This window comes from Myotis brandtii, unplaced genomic scaffold (genome assembly GCF_000412655.1).
Source record: "Myotis brandtii unplaced genomic scaffold, ASM41265v1 scaffold68, whole genome shotgun sequence".
Taxonomy (NCBI): Eukaryota; Metazoa; Chordata; class Mammalia; order Chiroptera; family Vespertilionidae; genus Myotis; species Myotis brandtii.
In genome coordinates this window covers 652,415-672,291 of record NW_005370657.1, presented here as the reverse complement: position 1 = coordinate 672,291, position 19,877 = coordinate 652,415, and the positions used below count along the sequence as shown (strand labels likewise).

Genomic DNA, 19,877 nt, shown 5'->3' with positions numbered 1-19,877 from the left:
ATCCCCGGGGTCTCTGGGGCCGCACCCTCTCCCCGGTGCCGCGGCGCGCGAGCCCCCTCCCAGGCACCCCGTGCCTCTCTGCGCTCTACATACTGGGAGTTTCCGCCTCGGCTCCCCCAGGTCCCCTTGTCATCCCCTGGGTTCCCCCAGATCCTCACCCCTCCACACGCACACTCCCCCCTTCGTAGAGGTTCCACCTCTGGGCTCTCCCCTTGCCAGCTCCTTTTCACGTTCAAAGGCTCCCCCTGCTCTCTTCCCCTGGGCTCCCGACCCCTCCGTTCCCCGTGGGCCCCTCCTCCTCTTGATCCGGCGGGAACACTGCCCCGACTTGGGGACCGGGTCCCCGGCTAGGCTCTGGGGCCTGTCTGGGCTGGGGTCCCCGGGAAGACCGGTCCTGGGTCTGAGGCCCTGCAGTCTGCTACGTCCTGTGCATCCAGATGGGCCTCGGGTCAGATCTGATGAGTCCGGCCGCCCGCTGTGGGGGAGCTGGAGACCCCGCAGAGTTGGCTCCCAGGCTGGAGGCACATCGCCCCGGGTCCCTGCGGCTCATGATGATTCTGCCCCTTTGGTTGACGGCTTCTTCCCCTTGATCTGGACTGGAATGAACCGAGATGGGGCTGGTCCCCGCTGATGCAACTGCTGCCTTTTTTGGAAAGGAAGAGGATGGTTGGGGGTGTGTGGCAGCCTCCCCCTGGTAGGGACTTGACTGAAAGGGTGGGGCCGCCCCTCGGTGACCACAGTCCCCTGACCTACCTCCTCCCCGCCTTACCCCAGGGAGCCTTTTGAGGATGCGGAGGGAGAGAGCTTGGTGAGGGGAAGGGAATGTGGGCCTAAAGTGTGGAGGAAGGACTTGGAGGAGCGGAAAGCCTCCCAGGAGCCTCTCTCGCCTTTCCAATCAGGACCCCCTATAGCCCCTGCCACACTGTGTCCTGCCCTCTGAGCAGACGGACTGCCTGGCAGACAGACAGACCGGAGGCAGACAGGGGAGGCCTGTTGTTCATGACACTTCCTGTGTAGGAGATTGAGGAGTGGGAGTTTGTTCAGAGGGACGGGGCAGTGCCCATAGCTCATTCACGTTGGCGTTGCCTTTGTGAAGGTCAAGTCTTCCTCCGGCTCACAGGGGAGGCAAGGGCAGATGACTTGTGCGGGAGGGCTGGCTTTGGGAAGATGCTGGGCGCGAATGACATGATGTCTGCCTCCCTGTGTTCCCGGGTTTTTTAGAGGCTCTTTGGGGTTGGGTCTAGTGCCCCTCTGCCTTCCGGGGGCTGGGGGCACAGAGCAGGGGCTGAGACCTTCTTGGTTGACGGCTTCTTCCCCTTGATCTGGACTGGAATGAACCGAGATGGGGCTGGTCCCCGCTGATGCAACTGCTGCCTTTTTTGGAAAGGAAGAGGATGGTTGGGGGTGTGTGGCAGCCTCCCCCTGGTAGGGACTTGACTGAAAGGGTGGGGCCGCCCCTCGGTGACCACAGTCCCCTGACCTATCTCTTCCCCGCCCTACCCCAGGGAGCCTTTTGAGGATGCGGAGGGAGAGAGCTTGGTGAGGGGAAGGGAATGTGGGCCTAAAGTGTGGAGGAAGGACTTGGAGGAGCGGAAAGCCTCCCAGGAGCCTCTCTCGCCTTTCCAATCAGGACCCCCTATAGCCCCTGCCACACTGTGTCCTGCCCTCTGAGCAGACGGACTGCCTGGCAGACAGACAGACCGGAGGCAGACAGGGGAGGCCTGTTGTTCATGACACTTCCTGTGGAGGAGATGGAGGAGTGGGAGTTTGTTCAGAGGGACAGGGCAGTGCCCATAGCTCACTCATGTTGGCGTTGCCTTTGTGAAGGTCAAGTCTTCCTCTGGCTCACAGGGGAGGCAAGGGCAGATGACTTGTGCGGGAGGGCTGGCTTTGGGAAGATGCTGGGCGCGAATGACATGATGTCTGCCTCCCTGTGTTCCCGGCTTTAGAGGCTCTTTGGGGTTGGGTCTAGTGCCCCTCTGCCTTCCGGGGGCTGGGGGCACAGAGCAGGGGCTGAAGACATCTTCGTGACTCCCCTTGGAACGCAACCAGGCGCTTTTGTACTCCATCCCTTTGGCATGCCCACAAGGAAGCGTTTCCTCTGCAGACTTGGAGTGGCCTTGCTGGGCAGTGGGGCTCCTGAGGTTTAACCCTAATAGGTCAGGACTCGGGGACATGGCTGGGCACTGGGCTGCCGCCTGGACCTCGCTGGTAGGAGTTGGAGAGAAGGAATCAGTTTGATTCCTGGCTCCTGAGAGTGGAGGTGACCCTGAGTGGGGACACGGAGGCATAGGCAGGAGGTCTACGACCTCCTGAGGAGTCAGGTGGGATGGATGTGGCACCCGGGAGCCCAGCACACTCTCTCCATCCCTGGCTCATTCATTCACTCACGCAGCCATCCTTCAGGAAGTGCCTGGCCTGGTCCGGGAGTGGTGCAAGGAGAGCACGGTTCCTGGCCTGGTCTGAGCTGCAGTCACGGAAGAGAGGCAGACAGGAAAACATCGCTGCAGCTTAATAATAGAAATGTGACGGAGGCCGCCCGGAGGAAAGAGGCATTAGCTCCGGGTGAATATGCAGGGTTGGTCACTGTGTTTCCTAGAGGAGGAAGGAGTGGAAGAGTCGGTTACGAGGAGTCCAGGGGCTGGAGTTCTAGTCCCGATCTGCCCCAGGCTAGTGACTGGACTGCGTAGTGTGCATCCCATCCTTGCCGAGGAGGCAGGGCGGGGGTAGAGGCTGGCTTAGATGGCCTCTGGCTTCTGCCTCGTGCTTCTCTAGGTGCTTCCCTGCCTAGCTGCCATCACCAGATGTGGGATTACTGACTTACCGTCTCCCCGGGGGGCTGGAGAGACCATCCTCTGCTTCTGTCCTCCAGCACAGTGCCTAGCACTGAGTAGGGGATAAGTGCTCATGGCATACATGGTTGAAAGGCTCCACAATCCCTCCTAGCACCCTTCAAGCTACTTTGTCTGCACTCCCCCCGCCTCCTGCCTGCTAACTCCTGCTTGTCCTCTGGCTTTCCCTGATGGCTGGGCCACACTCCCAGCTCCGGCGGATGTAGACGCTCCCCTACCCCTGTTGCTGTCTGAGTACACTCTCCCCACCCTGCTAACTTGTCTTGTTCATTCTCGTGAACATTTCTGAGCAGAGTGCTGGCATGTAGTAGATGCTCACTGAATGCTTCTTGACTAATAGATAATGGTTGAGCCTTGTGTTTGAGTTGAAATCATGTGTCTTTGCCTGGGTCTGGCTCACCCCGTAATAGCTCACCTCTCTCCACATCCCACTTCCAGCCCTGGGTCTAGCCAGGTTGACCACTCAGCCTTCTCTAGATGCCATGTTCTTCCCCCTCTAGGCAAACCAGTGCTGTTCCTCCCGCCTGGAATGTTCTTTCTCCAACTCCTACTCTTCCTCAGCAGTCAACTCAGACAACACCTTTTCCAGGGAGCCTGCCCTGACCCCGTCAGTGTGGGTCTCGGGTGTCCTCATGCTCCCATCGCTTCCTGTGGAGGAGGGGGAGTTTGTTCAGAGGGTCTGGGTTCCCCGCAGCAGGGCCCTGGGCTCTCAACAGCCACTGGTAACTGTCGACTTGGCATCTCCCCACTAGACTGTCTGATTCCCTCTTGTCACCCCAGAGCCCAGCTGAGGGCCTGGCACCAAACAGGCACTCAGAAAGTGTTGGCAGCACAGCAGGTAACGCTGATAGTCACACACATCCCTGCTGACAGCAGCTCTTGCTTCCTCGCAGGGAGGCAGCTTCCATGGAGCGAAAGAAATGCCAGGACCCTGCCCAGACAGAAGCGGGCCAGCCTCAGCACCGACAGCCAGCACGCAGATAGCAGAGCCGTCCCCGGGGTAAGGACTGGGCCCCTCTCCCTGCAGGCCAGCGCGGCCTCCGCTCAGGTGCCTTCCCCGGCCTGGGGAGCAAAGGGCAGTATCTCCTCCTCTCTGCAGTCCTTTGCTCTTCTCACTGTGGGTCCCGGGCGTCTAGGGCAGAGGTGACAGAGGACAGAATTCTTCCTGCTCCTCCCAGCTCAGTGACCTGCTGAGTAGTACGTGGTTGCTGGCCTCTTCAAACGCCAATGTTCAGTTTCGTTGCCAACCTCTGGTTTTTCTCCTTCAGCCCAGATCTTGTCAGTCTGGCTTGTTGTGGATACTGTCTCATGATCGCATTTCCCAAGGTGTGTTCCGTGGAACGCCAGTTTCTTTGGTCACCGTGGAAAACAACGACTTGTCCTTGCCGCAGGACTTCTCAGAGCCTTGAGTGCATTGACGTGAGCATGATGAGTCTCTGAGAAGGAGCGAGCAAGTCGTGTTTCCCACACTTACTTCATCGTGTGGATGGACCTCTCTGGGGACTAGGGTTCCTTGGCCTACGCTTTGGAAAACAGTTCGTAAAGGTAGGAGAATGCACTGGTCAGGACCAACGCCTTGAAGTCCGACCTGGGTTTGCGTTCAGCTGTCTCCATAAGTGACTGTGGACCGCTGTGAGCCTCAGTTTCCTCGTGGGTAAAAAGGGGTAATATCAGTACCTCACCTCCCTTCAGGATGGTCTGAAGATTAAATATGCTGATACAGGGAAAGGCATTAGCTGAGTGTGTGTCCCAGAGCTCGCTCCCTAAGCACAGCGGTGTGTGCATAGACGGCTCTATGGTTTGGAAAACACACCTTTATCCATGACCTCCTTTGATCATTTGAGGGAGCTCAGACAGTGGTTTCATCCCCTTTTTACAGACATGGAAGCTGAGGCTGAGAGGGAAGAAGCAATTTACCCAAACTCATCAGGAAAGAAGGTAGGGACATGGGACTTGAACCTGATCCTGGAATCCCAGGCCAGTTCCTTAGCTCCGTGCCCCAGGCCTCCCTGATCCACCTCCCACCTCGGCTTTCTGTGAAGGGAGGCCTGGCCCTCCCTAGCCCGGATTTGAAAAGAAATAATAATCTTGTTGTTGTTATTATTTTGTAATTACCAACACAGTTGCATGTTGATTATGTTTTTATAATGCTTTGGTTTTAATGTCATGTGGAAAGTGAAAGTCCCCCGAGGTCCCCCTCCCCAGAAGTGTGAACGGGGAGGGGTATATTCTTCCACATGTATTATTGCTATTGGCTTATTTATCCAAAAGCACGTCCTGTTACAGCTGCTGTTCACCGCCTGCTCTTGCTTCATTAATGGTTACCCCTGGGCCTCGCTCCCAGGCAGGGGGCGGTCTGAGAGTGTGTCCTGTCCGAAGGTCCCGACCCTGTGGTTCTCCCATGCCCATCGCTCCCTTCCCTCTCCATGCGGGGTTCTGAGCAGTGTGTTGGGGCATTGCAGCCGCAGAGGCGGGTGAAAAGTGCCTGGGGTGTGATTTTGTTGACTCTCCTGTTTATTGGGACAAGGTCAGCAAATCTGGGCCTTGCCCTGTAGGAGTTTCCTGTTGGATTTGAGGAACTCTGTCCTGCAGAGAGGGAGGCCTGAGCTAAAGTCTCTGGCCAGCGATGAGCAGGAAGCAGCAGGTCCTGCTTATCTGAGATCAGAATTCCTCCTCGGTGCCAGGGACGGCGTGGAGGGAATAGCATGGGCCGGCCGGGGGGGTTGGCCTTTAGGTTTTGGCCTCCCTGACTGCCTAAGGCAGGGGGGCAGTTGGGAGGTTGAGGGGATACCACGAGTTGTGGCGTTTGCCTGAGTCTGGCCCTGACTCAGTTTACCCTGGCAGCTCCTGGCAGAAACCCTGGTCTTGATGCTCTTGCAATGCTTGTTTCAGGGTTGAACCTTGAGGGTGGGCAGATGAGAAGATGGAGGGGCCGGCGCTGTGGCTTGGGTCTAAGATGCTCTGTTGGGGCGCAGAGACCTCAGGCTGGGTTTGGGCAGGAGGGACTTCGGGCCTGCAGCCTGGTTTTGTGGGACCGGGCGAGTGACTTGGCAGGACCAAGCTGCGGAGGAGATCTGTGCCCGAGGAGTCTCCCTCACGTGGCAGGGTTCTCAGGCTCGTGGCCTGGAGTTGGCCTCTCTGCCTCCTCCGCCCTCCTCCCAGCAGCAGGGCCTTCGGGCCCCGTGGTCGTCCTCCGTGGCCGCGATCTGAGCCCTGGGCACTGTGCTAGGTCATGACACACGTTTGCACCCTCCCTGCCACAGCCACCTGTGGAGGTGGTGTCACCGTTTTACAGGCCAGGGACCAGGGCTGGCAGGGACCAGGGCTCCTGCCCAAAGTTGCCTGAACGGCAAAGCCAGGACCCGAACCTGGTTCTATTTGCCCCGGCAGCCTGCGCTTCCACCCCACCGTCCACTTCTCCTTTTCTCCAGATCCTCAGGTTTGGGGCGGGGGTACCTCAGAGTCTCCTGGGAGCTTGTTGAAAACGCTGGTTCCCCTGCACCCACCGCCCCAGGGACCTGCAGGCAGAGCCTGGGGGCTGGAGCAGGAATCTGTGCTTGGAAGAAGCTCCCAGGCTGTCATGAGGCCGGTGGTCAGGGACCAGGGCGACGCTTTCAGCCCTGGCCCCGCCTCTGGGGACAGAGTCCCGCTGCCTCCAGAGCCGACGCCCTGGGTGTTGAAGCCGGCTGCGCTCCCCTCAGGACCGGGGTGTTAGTGACCTCCCGAATGTGTGTCGGGTGGGGACATTTCACCTCCCTCCTCAAGGATGTGTGGGGCTGCCGTTCCTAGAATAGCTTTCACTGCCAGCCACAGACATCCCTGCTGACTCCCCTGATGCGTTTCTGCTGCATCTCGTAGCAAGTTCTACATTCAGGCCTCTCTTGAGGGCGGAAAACCTCAAAATTAAATAGACAGCCACCATATAGGCTCTGCCCGGAGTGACTGTAAAATTCCACAGCTCTCACGTGCCACCTGGACATCTCAGAGGCGCTGCCAAACTCACGCCCTCTGACAGAGTCGGGGTGTCGGCAGGTGCACTGACAGGGGGTGGGGCAGCCTGGCAATCCATCCTCTCCTTCAAACATCCCAGCTGGTGCCCTGGTCAGCATCCCAGGGGGCAGCCCCCGCGGCCCCAGTCCCCTGGGATCTCAGCAGAAGCTGCACCGGCACCTGGGGTGCTCCTGCCCACGTTTTGTAACCTGTCCATAAGGCAGTGCTGCTTTTTCTATCCTCACCCAAGGACATTTTAAAAATTGATTTTAGAGAGAGGAAGGGAGCGGGAGAGAGAGAGATTGATCAGTTATTTCCCGTACGCACCTCGACTGGGGGTCAAAACTGCAACCTGGTTATGTGCCCTGACAGCGGGAGAGAGAGAGATTGATCAGTTATTTCCCGTACGCGCCTCGACTGGGGGCAACCTGGTTATGTGCCCTGACAATTGAACCCACAATCTTTTTGGCATCCAGGACGATGGACACGCCAACCAACTGAGCCACCCGGCCAGGGCACTGGTATTCATAGCAGACCAAGACCTGTCTCTAAGGCCTCTCTGCCCCACGGGCCCACACCCGACACCGAGCTTCTGGGCCCAGACCCAGAGCTGGGCTCCCTTCCAAAGTTCCCTTAAAGCTGCACCTGAGAGACGCAGACGCCTCTGAGGATGGCCTGCCGGGGTTCCCTGCCTCCCTCAGGAAAAGGGACCTCGTTCCGGGAAGCGGGACCTCGTTCCGGGAAGCATCTCAGGGTCTGGGTGCCTGGGGAGGCCCAGGAGACCAGCCTTTGAGGCGGATTGGCACAATGGAAAGTCAGATCTGGGGTGATCTTCCCCACCACCTAGTTTTGTGTCCTCGGACAGGTCACTTAACCTCCCTGGGCCTCAGACTTCAGGTCCTTAAAGGCTCAGATAAAACTTACCATAACAATAACAGCAGCTAACATTACAGTGGCAGGCACTGGGCCAGAAGTTTCTATGGACTGCCTCCTTCAGTCCTCATCACCACCCTATAAGGAATGGACTCATCAGCCCATTTTACAGATGAGGAAACCAGAGTCCTGGCAGGCCAAGTGACTTTCCAAAGGTCACACACTGGAGCCACCTATTGGTTTGGGTGGAGTTTGGGAGCTGAGGCACAGGAAGTGCTGGGTGCCGTGTCAGTAACCAGCCTGTCAGTAACCAGCCGTGCTAATGCCAGCCTGGAGGGGTGCGGGGGGGAGCCCTCACCTCCAGCTTGGCCTCCTGCTCCCGGTGGGGGAAGTCCAAGGTGGGTGTCCCTTACCTGGCACCCTTTATCCCTAAGGCAGGCCCCGCCCTTGCAAATTTGCAGGAGGACAAGCCTGTTTGGGAGGCCCAGCCCAAATGTGAGAGCAATTTGGAACTGAAACTTGTTCCCCTCCCCCCTCTGGCCCAGAATGTCTCCCCTTTTCCCTTCCCGGGGAAGTGAGGGTGTGCCCTTCTCCGCAGGGAGAGTGCCAGGCCAGGCAGCGCCCCCAGCCCACAGCTGCTGACTCACTCCAGCGGGGTGTGGGGGCCTAGAGGGCAGTGCCTCCCGCTTGGGCGGGTGTGGGCTGTGTGCACTATATGACAAGGTCACCTCCTCTCTCTTCTGGCTCTGGGACCAGAGGGGGCTGGGGGCGCTGACCAAGGAGCAGATTCACAGGCTCAGAGCCCTCCTGGGACAAGGCCAGTGACCCAGTGTGTTCCGGGGCCTCTTGGAAATGGCCCTGCCCCCTTCCCTGGGAGAGTGTTGGAGAGACAGCCTCCCCCCTACCCTCTTGCCTGGGAAGTTTTCCCAGCCTCTCTGAGCTTCAACAAAAGGCTCTCTGTGCCCTGTTTACCCGCTGCCCTGCCTGCTGCCACTGCTCAGGTGTGGAAGCCAAATCTCTGTAGGCTGCAGGGGGCTGGAGCTTGCTGGGTGGTCTTACTCCGGGACTGAGGGGGCAGCGTGCCATTTCTTTGACTCCTCTTCTGTCCATAAGAAGCTTAAGGAGGAAATCAACAACGGGGACCAGGCTTAATACCCAAGGGGTGGTCCTGGGAGCCTCTAGGTGTCTGGTCTGGCCTGTAGGTATTTGTGTTTTCAGCTCAGCCCTCACCTGGGTGTTCACACGCACACACACACACACACACACACCGAATCCGGGGCGGTTTTCTGCCCTGGCAGCTGGGTGTGGTAACTATAGCGTGCCTTCCTCTGTGTCAGACTTGGGTTCACACAATATGCATCGTCTTATGTGTCATCCTCACAATAAGCCTCTGAGGCAGGGACTGTAACAGTTCCCTCTTACAGTTGAGGACACAGCCTCAGAGGGGAAAAGCCGTGGGTCTGAGCTCACCCACCCTGAGACTCGCTTCCCCCAGTGAGGACTGTGCCTGGTGAGTGCCTGCTCCCTGGGTGGGGCCGGCAGGAACGCCTGGCCTTTTTCTAATGCAGTGGATGGCAGGTACTTCTCGTAAACTTTTACGATCCTCAGAAACCACACAGTGAGGAAGGCCTTTGGCTTTTTCCCAAGTATTTTTTCCTCCTTATAAAAGTACCAGATTTGCCTGGCACGGTGTGCCTCTGTGGTTGAGCATCGGCCTATGAACTGGGAAGTCACGGTTTGATTCCTGGTCAGGGCACATGCCTGGGTTGTGGGCTCGATCCCCAGTGAGGGTTATACAGGAGGCAGCTGATCAGTGATTCTCGCCATGGATATTTCTCTCTCCCTCTCCCTTCCACTCTGAAATCAATAAAAAACATTTTTAAAAATAAAATAAATAATTTGCCTGGGGTTATGGAATTGTTTCATGGTAGGGCTGGATTTGAACCTGGGTCTCCCCAACTCCAAAGCTCTTGCTCTTTGCACTCCTGAGATCAGCTGGCCGCCCAGGGGAGAGTGGGGCCCCTCCGGGTTGCTTCTCTGACTCACAGGAGCAGGGATGCTGCAGCCTGGCTGCAGGAACCTGAGCCCACTTCTCCCTGCCTGGCTGCACCCTGCCCACTTCCACATTTCCTGGGGGCAGGGCAGGGTCAGGATCAGGAAGGGTGACGCTGAACCTGCTGGTCCTCAGAGACCGCAGGTGCCGCTGCACCCGTGAGCAGCAGGCCAGTTGGAAGGGAGCTGAACCTGCTGCCCTGGCGACCAGTCCAGTTGCCACTGCCTCCAGCTGAGCCTGGCAGGTGTGAGGACCAGAGAGAGGGCCAACCAGGATGATTGTTTGGGTAAATTTTGTATGAAATAGTTTAAGCACACAGAAAAGTATAAAACTAAAACACATTTTTATATTCAAGACTTGATTTTTGCAATAATTGCTCCCGATCTCTCTCTCAAATTATTTCAGGCACAAGTAAGGTATCTTTTCCAATGCCATTTTCTCCCCACTAAGTGAAATTATTACCTTGTTTTTGGGGCCCTCCGTGCATGTTTTTATGCCGTCACTACACGTGGTATACACATGATGGAAAACCTTATGTAACGTGTGTATCGGTCTGTAGCTTGTTTTCAGCTCGTTTTTGAGGTCTGTCTATCCAGGTAGCGTTTTCTTTGCTTCCCTGTTCAGTTGTATGTTAGAGCAGTTTATCCTCCCGCCCCTTGATGATGTTTAGCGTGTTGCTGACGTTTTGCTATTAGGAACAGCAAACTCTCCAGTGAGCATCCCTGTGCGTGGCTTCACATGTATGTGTAAAGCTGTTCTCCAAGAGCTGCAACTCAGAAATTGCTGGCCTGTGGGACCTGTGTGCCCGACGGTCCTCTAGGAATTCAACATTGCTGCCAGGCGCAGGGGAGTGAAATGGCATCTGATTATTCTAATTTGCATTCCCTGATTAGTAGTGAGATTAATAATTACTTCATACATTAATTTCCACTTGCATTTTTTTTCTTTAACTTGTCTATTTATATATTTGGCCAATTTTTTTTCTCCAATTGATTGTTTTTTTTTGTTTTCAATTCTCACCTGAGGGTTTTTAAAAAATTGATTTTAGAGAAAGAAAGGGAGGGAGGGAGAGACAGACAGACATTGATGTGAGAGAGAAACATTGGTCTGTTGCCTCCCATATGTGCCTCAACCGGGGATCGAGCCCGAAACCTGGGTATGTGCCCTGACCGGGAATGGGACTCGCCACCTTTCGGTGTATGGGACAGCGCTCCAACCAACTGAGCCACACCATCCAGGGCTTGACTGCCCTTTTTCTTATGGTTCTAGGAGTTCTGTGTTTGATTTGTGATCACACGCACCTTGGTACCTTGACCACCTTTTGCAGAATATGGGTTCATCTGTGCCAGATTCTCTGCTCCCTTCCAGACAGGGACACTGAGGCCCTGGCAGAGAAGCCGTTTCCACTCCTCTGCTGGGAGGCACTGCTGGCTCTGGAGGGCTGAGCGAGGGAGGGGCGGATGCACTGTCTGCAGGAAACGCCCTGAACAGGCCTTCCCATGGCCAGAAGGAAAGGCCCCACTCCCCTGACTGCCCCCTTTCCTTCTGCGCTCTCCTGACCACGCCCCGTGTGTCCCAGGGGCAGCTGTCAGGTGAGGTCTGCTCCAGCTGAAGGGCCTCCTGGAGGAGATCCGATGTGAAGGTGCCCTCTGTAACTTACTGTCCCCGAGCCTCAGTTTCCCTATCTGTAAAATGGGCATGAGGAATATTATCCAGCCTAAAAAGGAAGGGCATTGTGATACATGCTGCATCATGGGTGCACCTGAGGACATTATGTTAAGTGAAATAAGCCAGACACAGAAGGACACGTAGTGTGTGAGTCCACTGATAGGAGGGCCCAGGGTTGTCAGATTGATGGAAAGTAGAATGGTGGTTGCCAGGGGGTGGGAGGTGGGAGAGCTTGGGGAGTTGGTGTTTAATGGGGACAGTTTATGTGACTGCACTTAAGGCCACTGAACTGTACACCTGAAAATGGTTAAAATGGTAAGTTTTATGTTGTACGTGTTTTACTACAAGAAAAAACTTTGAGGAGAAAAATGGCACCAAAACAATGTGCACCTCCTGGGCTTGGGAAGCTTCTGGGCACGGCCCTCAGTCAGCCTGGGAAGGGGAGCTGCTCTAACTGGGTGTCTGGGTGTTGAGTCACCTTGAGTCACCGGCTCTGGGGCGGGTCGCTGCAGGGGGACCCGTCGCTTCCCCAGGGGCCTTGGGGTTGGGCTGCTTCCTCCCTCTGCCCTTGCAGCCCAGGTCTGCAACCGAGGCTGCCTCTCCTCCCTGCCACCCCTGCGGCCCACCCGCTTCGCTACACCCACTCTGGCCCTATGCCCCTCTCAGGGCGCTCTTGAGACCCTCAGAATTTATTGAGCACCTACTGTGTGCTGAAGACTCCTGTCCCCCGTGAGCATCTGGTCCTCTCCCAGGTGGTGAAGAGCTTGAGGAGAGTTGTGCACCAGCCAGAACTGACTGCCCGCCCCACTCTGCACTAAGCTCTGCAAAAGCATGAAGGTGCATGGACTCCTCCCAGCAGCCAGGGAGGTGTCCTGCCCTCGTGTTTGTGCAGAACCTGAAGCTGCAAGCCCGTGCGGAGCTTGCCCAAGGCCCACCTTGAAGCCTCCTCAGCACGAAGTTGACATCCATCTCTTCTGCTGTGGCCACAGGTGCCCTCCCTGCACACGGGTGCGGTTATTCGGCACTCCTCTGCCTCTCCCACCCGTCTCCACACTCACACTGGACCTAGAGGCCCTGCAGGGGGGGACACACCTTGGTCACTTTTATTGCCCCACAGGACCAAGCCAAGGGCTAAGCAGAGTTCAGGATGTGCTTCGAGACCAGGTGTTTGACAGTGGAGGGGTGAGAGCCAGGCACGCTGGGACAGAGCAGACCGGACTGTTTCCTGCCTCTGAGCCTCATGCTCCCTCACCTGGAAACAGAGCTGTGAACAGTTCCCGCCCCAGAGCCAGGAGTCAGGAAGGCAGCATGTGCAAAGCCCAGGATAGCAGGGCCCAGAGGCCTCCTCACTGGGAGGCTGGGCGTTCTCGGTCCTGACACACCCACTCCCCCTTTGAAACCACATCCTGCCTGGTCATACACTGCCGCCACCCCCACGCCTGACATCCTGCCATGGCCCACTCATTCTGGATTCTCCAGGGCAGGCCCGCAGACCCTCTCCTCTTGGTCCCTCCTCTCTTCCGGTCCACAGGCATTGGGTGTCCCCCTGGAGGAGGACTTGGGGAGCCAGGAGGGGTGGGTCAAATGTCCGGGTGTCTGGGCCAGAGGCTGGCTACTTGATTCAGCAAGCCCCCCCGGAGTGTCACTTTCCCAGGAGTGGGTGGTGTGGAGCCAGCTGGTCATTAGAGGACCTGGGCCTTCCTGTGGGGCGGGCACGCTCCTGGCCTGCGCCTCTTGGCCTCACAGGAGGGCTGACCTGGGATGGAGCCACCCGCCCAGGCGGAGCTGGTGTCTGCTGGCCCCGCAGTGACCTGGCTCTGGGGGTTGGAAGCTGCACTCCTGTGCTCTGTCTCTCGGTACCGCTGCTGCAGGGGGCCTCTGGGCAGGTGGCGAGAAGGCCAGACATTGGTAAGGACCCGAGCGGGAGGTAGCGGATATTCGGAGGCATAGTCTCGGCTCTGCCCTCAGTTTATAAGCGTGACCTTGGGCGGGTGGATTGACCTCTCTGGGCCTTAGTTCCCCCGTCTGTGGAATGGGACTGCAGGTAGGCCCTCCTTCCTGGCATCTAAGGGATTTCACGAGAGGACCCCATGGTGAGGGCCAGCTCGGTGCCTGCACACGTCCATCTCAGTGCCCCAGTTTTTCCACGGTCCTGTTTTGCTTTCCTTCTGTCCTCCCCACCCATCCCAGCATGCTCAGTCTAGAACAGCCGTGGGCAAACTACGGCCCGTGGGCCGGATCCGGCCAGTTTGAAATGAATAAAACTAAAAAAAAAAAGGCCGTACCCTTTTATGTAATGATGTTTACTTTGAATTTATATTAGTTCACACAAACACTCTATCCATGCTTTTGTTCCGGCCCTCCGGTCCAGTTTAAGAACCCATTGTGGCCCTCGAGTCAAAAAGTTTGCCCACCCCTGGTCTAGAAGGACAGGATGGGAAGTTTGCAGGGAAGCCCTGTTTCATGAAACATTCATTACTATTGTCATTATTTATATTATTAGTAATCAAAATAAGGTGGTCCAGTCCCATAACCTGGACACCCTTGTTCCTCTCCCAAGAGAAACAGATCCATTTGTCAAAACACAGGATTTAACCTTCGTTTAAAGTCTAGATGACAAAATAGGGTGTAAAGTAAAATCACAATTTTATTTTAAGAAATATACACAGAAAGGACTAGGATGTTATTGCTCATTGAAAAGTTAACAGTGGTAGCCCTGGGGGTGTTTTCACAGGGGATTTCACTTCTCGCCTCACGTTCTCCCGTGAGCATCAGGTACCTTTCTCATCCCATTCGTCTTACACTGTTCGTTACGAGAGCACCGTGCCTTGGCAGAGCGACCACGGAGGAGAGGCCTTGCACATGTTTATTCGGTGGCACTCCTCCTGTACGCCACTGGCTGGAGTTCCTGAATGTGGCTTCTAAGCTAGTGTTTCCCAAACTTGGCCAATCATTAGTGTCACCGAAGTCATGTATTAAAAAATCACCCGCCCTAGCCGGTTTGGCTCAGTGGATAGAGTTTCGACCTGCAGACTGAAGGGTCCCAGGTTCGATTCCGGCCAAGGGCACATGCCCGGGTTGTGGGCTTGATCCCCAGTCGGGGGCGTGCAGGAGGCAGCCAATCAATGATTCTCTCTCATCATTGATGTTTCTATCTCTCTCTCCCTCTTCCTTCCTCTCTGAAATCAATAAAGAAATATATATATATTTTTTTAAAATCCCCCCCCCCCCCCCAAAAAATCAGATTCCTGGCTTCATCCAAGATCCGCGGAATAGGACTCTTCTTGGACATACCCTGCTGCTACTGCTTTTAATTTGTTTATACACACACGTGGACGGACATGACCAGCGATCATTTTCCATAGTGCATATTCATGATCTTGTCCTCCTGCTCCAGGCCGAGAACGTCTTGTTCTCTCGTCCCCTCACCCAGGAGCTCCTCCTTACACCTACTGTGTGTGTTTTCCGGTCCCTCCAGTGCTCCCGGAATCCTGTATGGACATAACTATATGCACACACTTAGGAGCGCTCAGACTTCCCTATTTGGTTTACAAAAGTGAGTTCACATTAAGCCCCCTCTTCTGCATTTGGCTTTTCTCAGACTCTGCAGACATCTCTTCAGGTCACTGGCGCAGCTTCCCGGCAGCTGGCTCCGAGTGAACTGGTGGTTTCAACAAGCCCCTGCAGTCCGTCTGATCAGTAAGAACAAGCATGTCAAACTCAAAGGCTAACACGGGCCAAATAAAGGAGGCATACGGCCCACGGGCCACGAGTTCGACATGCTTGAGTAAGAGGAGAGGGTCCAGCCGGATATCTCAAATGCTCCTGTGAGCCTGAATTAGCCATCTGTCAGCGTGGGTCCTCACCTCAGTGCTCCGTCTTCCTGTCTGTTAAATGGGGAGGCTGCCTGCCGTCCCCCACAGTGGTTTCCCAGTCACCTGGTGACCATGTGGTTTCTGGAGGAAGGCTGATCCGGGGGCTGCCCCACGAGTGGCAAGGCTCTGGCTCCCCGCTAGACTCGAGGTGGAATTTTGGACAACGAGTCCATTGTCTCCTTCCCTTGACCCCCGGGTCCCTGAAAGCCAGGCTGCCCTGCAGTAACCCCCTCGTATGGGTGCCTTTCAGGTTGAACCATGATTCCAGTGACAGAGCTCCGCTACTTTGCGGACACACAGCCAGCGTACCGGATCCTGAAGCCGTGGTGGGACGTGTTCACCGACTACATCTCCATCGTCATGCTGATGATCGCAGTCTTTGGGGGCACACTGCAGGTCACCCAGGACAAGATGATCTGCCTGCCTTGTAAGTGGGTCACCAAGGACTCCTGCAACGACTCTTTCCGGAGCTGGGCAGAGCCCATCTACTCCAACTCCACTATCCTGCCGATCGCTGACACCGGCCCCACGGGCATCAAGTACGACCTGGATCGGCACCAGTACAACTACGTGGACGCTGTGTGCTATGAGAACCGCCTGCACTGGTTCGCCAAGTACTTCCCCTACCTGGTGCTTCTGCACACGCTCATCTTCCTGGCCTGCAGCAACTTCTGGTTCAAGTTCCCGCGCACCAGCTCGAAGCTGGAGCACTTTGTGTCTATCCTGCTCAAGTGCTTTGACTCGCCTTGGACCACGCGGGCCCTGTCGGAGACGGTGGTAGAGGAGAGCGACCCCAAGCCGACCTTTAGCAAGATGAACGGCTCTATGGACAAGAAGTCCTCGACGGTCAGCGAGGACGTGGAGGCCACGGTGCCCATGCTGCAGCGGACCAAGTCCCGGATCGAGCAGGGCATCGTGGACCGCTCGGAGACAGGCGTGCTGGACAAGAAGGAGGGGGAGCAGGCCAAGGCGCTGTTCGAGAAGGTGAAGAAGTTCCGGACCCACGTGGAGGAGGGGGACATCGTGTACCGCCTCTACATGCGGCAGACCATCATCAAGGTGATCAAGTTCATCCTCATCATCTGCTACACCGTCTACTACGTGCACAACATCAAGTTCGACGTGGACTGCACCGTGGACATCGAGAGCCTGACAGGCTACCGCACCTACCGGTGTGCCCACCCCCTGGCCACGCTCTTCAAGATCCTGGCGTCCTTCTACATCAGCCTGGTCATCTTCTACGGCCTCATCTGCATGTACACGCTGTGGTGGATGCTGCGCCGCTCCCTCAAGAAGTACTCCTTCGAGTCGATCCGCGAAGAGAGCAGCTACAGCGACATCCCCGACGTCAAGAATGACTTCGCCTTCATGCTCCACCTCATCGACCAGTACGACCCGCTCTACTCCAAGCGCTTCGCCGTCTTCCTGTCAGAGGTGAGCGAGAACAAGCTGCGGCAGCTGAACCTCAACAACGAGTGGACGCTGGACAAGCTGCGGCAGCGGCTCACCAAGAACGCGCAGGACAAGCTGGAGTTGCACCTGTTCATGCTCAGCGGCATCCCCGACACCGTGTTTGACCTGGTGGAGCTGGAGGTGCTGAAGCTGGAGCTGATCCCGGACGTGACCATCCCTCCCAGCATCGCCCAGCTCACGGGCCTCAAGGAGCTGTGGCTGTACCACACGGCGGCCAAGATCGAGGCGCCGGCCCTGGCCTTCCTGCGCGAGAACCTGCGGGCGCTGCACATCAAGTTCACGGACATTAAGGAGATCCCGCTGTGGATCTACAGCCTGAAGACGCTGGAGGAGCTGCACCTGACGGGCAACCTGAGCGCGGAGAACAACCGCTACATCGTCATCGACGGGCTGCGCGAGCTCAAGCGCCTCAAGGTGCTGCGGCTGAAGAGCAACCTGAGCAAGCTGCCGCAGGTGGTCACGGACGTGGGCGTGCACCTGCAGAAGCTGTCCATCAACAACGAGGGCACCAAGCTCATCGTCCTCAACAGCCTCAAGAAGATGGTAAACCTGACGGAGCTGGAGCTGATCCGCTGTGACCTGGAGCGCATCCCCCACTCCATCTTCAGCCTCCACAACCTGCAGGAGATCGACCTCAAGGACAACAACCTCAAGACCATCGAGGAGATCATCAGCTTCCAGCACCTGCACCGCCTCACCTGCCTTAAGCTCTGGTACAACCACATCGCCTACATCCCCATCCAGATCGGCAACCTCACCAACCTCGAGCGCCTCTACCTGAACCGCAACAAGATCGAGAAGATCCCCCCCCAGCTCTTCTACTGCCGCAAGCTGCGCTACCTGGACCTCAGCCACAACAACCTGACCTTCCTCCCCGCCGACATTGGCCTCCTGCAGAACCTCCAGAACCTGGCCATCACAGCCAACCGGGTGAGTGCCCGGGCGCTGGCTCGGCATGCGGGTGGGCTCCGTGGCCCGTGGTGGGGGTGCTTAGGACCTTGGAGGAGCTTCTAAAAATACCGACTTCCCGGCCCCACCGCAGGCCTGCCAAGTCAGGACGGCAGGTTGGGAGCCTGTCTCTGCCACAGATGCTGCAGTTCTGCCAGGAGGGATGTGTGGTCACGGGTGTGTCCCCAAGGTGCCCTTGTGCAGGTTTCTCATAAGGGATGTGCCGGGCAGGAGGTCCAAGGCCTGTGGTTCTCTCTGTCCATCTCAGGGTTGGGGTGTAGGAGGCAGGACCTAGCCTGGACCTAGCGGTATTTCCTCAGCTGTCCCAGACCAGATTTGGAGCTGAAGCGTCAGTCTGGGTCCAGCAGGAACGGGAACCACGGTGGCTGCTGTCCGCCGAGGGGAAGCCAAGCCGCCTCCACAGCTCCTCGTGCGCTGCTCGCCCCTCTCCCTCTGCATGTGGGTGGTGGAGGGCAGAGTTGGGCTTGATTGAGGCTGCCTGTCACCACCTGCTCTCTGGAGAGGAAACTGCAAACCGTTTGGGAGGCCACGCCCGGAGACCGTTGCAGTCCCTTGCGGTGGCCCCTCGCCTGGCTTGGGAAGCCCCCCACCCAAGGCCCCTCCGTAGAGGCAGGTGGGTGGGTTCGGGGCAGGGCGCTCCTGCGGTTTTGTGGTCTGGCCTCTGCAGTAGCAAAGCACAGCCGCTGAGGGGACCTCCCCACGCCCGGCGGCCTGCGGGAGGTCGACAGTGGAAGGAACAGGTCGTCTGAGTCCCTCCTCTCAAGGTGGGAGCTCCTAGTGAGCAGCGATGGGTTCCGTGGCCAGGGGCTGGGACGCCCAGGATGGGGCTGATTCAGACACCCCTTCTGTGCCTCATGGAACACAGAGGCATAGAGCAGCCCCGTTGGTTAGAGACTTGCTGTGTCAGCCCTGGGAGGGCAGTGTCCCTGCATCTCCCACGTCCCAGCAGCCCCTGAAACGCCCCTGCCCAGGAAAGGACACGCCTCTCCGGTGTCACTCAGACTGCGGAGTCCAGGTGCACCATTTAGAAGCGCCCCCCTCTTCCCTAAGCCTCTCTGACTGCAAACAACCTGTCTCCATATGTCAGAGACGGTGGCAGACCCTGCTCCCTCCTCCACGTTAGGACTGAGACTACCTGAGAGTGAACAAGGGAGAAGGCCAGATCCCAGGTGGCTTCACCCTGAGAATCTGCCCCCAGAGCCGGGCGGGTGCGCTCACCCGGAAAGTGGGACTCCTGCAGAGAGGCCGTGTTTGGAGAGCTCCCAACCCCAGCCCTTCTTTAAAGGTGTGAGGGGCCAGGTGGTGGCCCCAGAACGCAGCCCCAGCCCAGGGCTTGATGGGCTCTCCCACCAGGTGGAGGGTGCGGGCAGCGGCCAGCCTGGCTCCCCATCCTGTCCCTGACCCCAGCTGCTCAGCCCAAGTGTGCCTGTGAGGTCATGTCTGCTGGCTGAGGTCACCCTCAGGAAGGGGCTGGTGGCAGGCAGGCATGCTGTCCGCAGGAAGAAGCCCCTCTGACACCCTGGTCAGTGCAGGGTTTATCACATCCTGTCCCGCCCCCGGGAATGCCGGGGCCTCACAGGGAAAATAGCTCCCTTGGGCCAGCCCTGGTCGGGCTCCTCCTCTGACGCTGGAGCCCCTCTCCGTCCTCAGGGCCTGATGGTTCCTTCGGGGCCTGATGGTTCCTTGTGGGCCGCCGGGCCTGCAGGTAGAAAAGCAAAAAGCGGGGGTGGGAGTGGCCCAGCTCAGGCCCAGGTTTAAATGGTGCTAAGGAGTTCCTTGACAGAGCAGGCATTCGTTTGTCCACTCGCTCGCTCACTCATTTGTTCACCGACTTGGCCAGTGTCTCTGAGCACTCTCAGTGTGAGTGAGGGGCTGGGGACACAGGCGTGGACAAGGCCCACGGTCTGCCCATCCGAGCTCACTGTCTGGTGGGGAAAGACACTTAGCACAATGTGGCAGCAGCACCGAGTAGCCTCAACCCAGACCAACCCAGGGCTGTGGGCCTCCTGGAGGAAGCAGTTCCACCCGGCCCTGCAGGATGAGGAGGGTTAGCCAGGTGAGAAGGGGAGTCCAGTAGGCCCCATCCCTGAGTAACTGAAAGCCGAGGGGGAGGAGGGCAAGGAG

The 19,877-nt window shown here is 57.4% G+C and overlaps 2 protein-coding genes across 4 annotated transcripts in view; one reads left to right on the top strand and one right to left on the bottom strand.

Annotated features, from left to right (window-relative positions):
- ZDHHC12 (zinc finger, DHHC-type containing 12) overlaps positions 1-19,877 on the bottom strand; it is a 590,635-nt gene that overhangs the window by 95,664 nt on the left and 475,094 nt on the right. The window lies entirely within an intron of this gene.
- Positions 3,746-19,877, top strand: part of LRRC8A (leucine rich repeat containing 8 family, member A) — a 41,136-nt gene continuing 25,004 nt past the window's right edge. The window contains exons 1-3 of one of the 3 annotated variants that reach the window (XM_014529313.1): positions 3,746-3,852; positions 4,732-4,790; positions 15,562-17,714. In XM_014529313.1, the coding sequence (XP_014384799.1) occupies positions 15,570-17,714 (2,145 nt within the window). In that variant the 5' untranslated portion in view covers positions 3,746-3,852; positions 4,732-4,790; positions 15,562-15,569. Of the gene's footprint in view, positions 3,853-4,378; positions 4,398-4,731; positions 4,791-15,561; positions 17,715-19,877 lie in introns of those variants that run through there. The other 2 variants (XM_014529314.1, XM_005881380.2) reach the window with 2 other exon arrangements.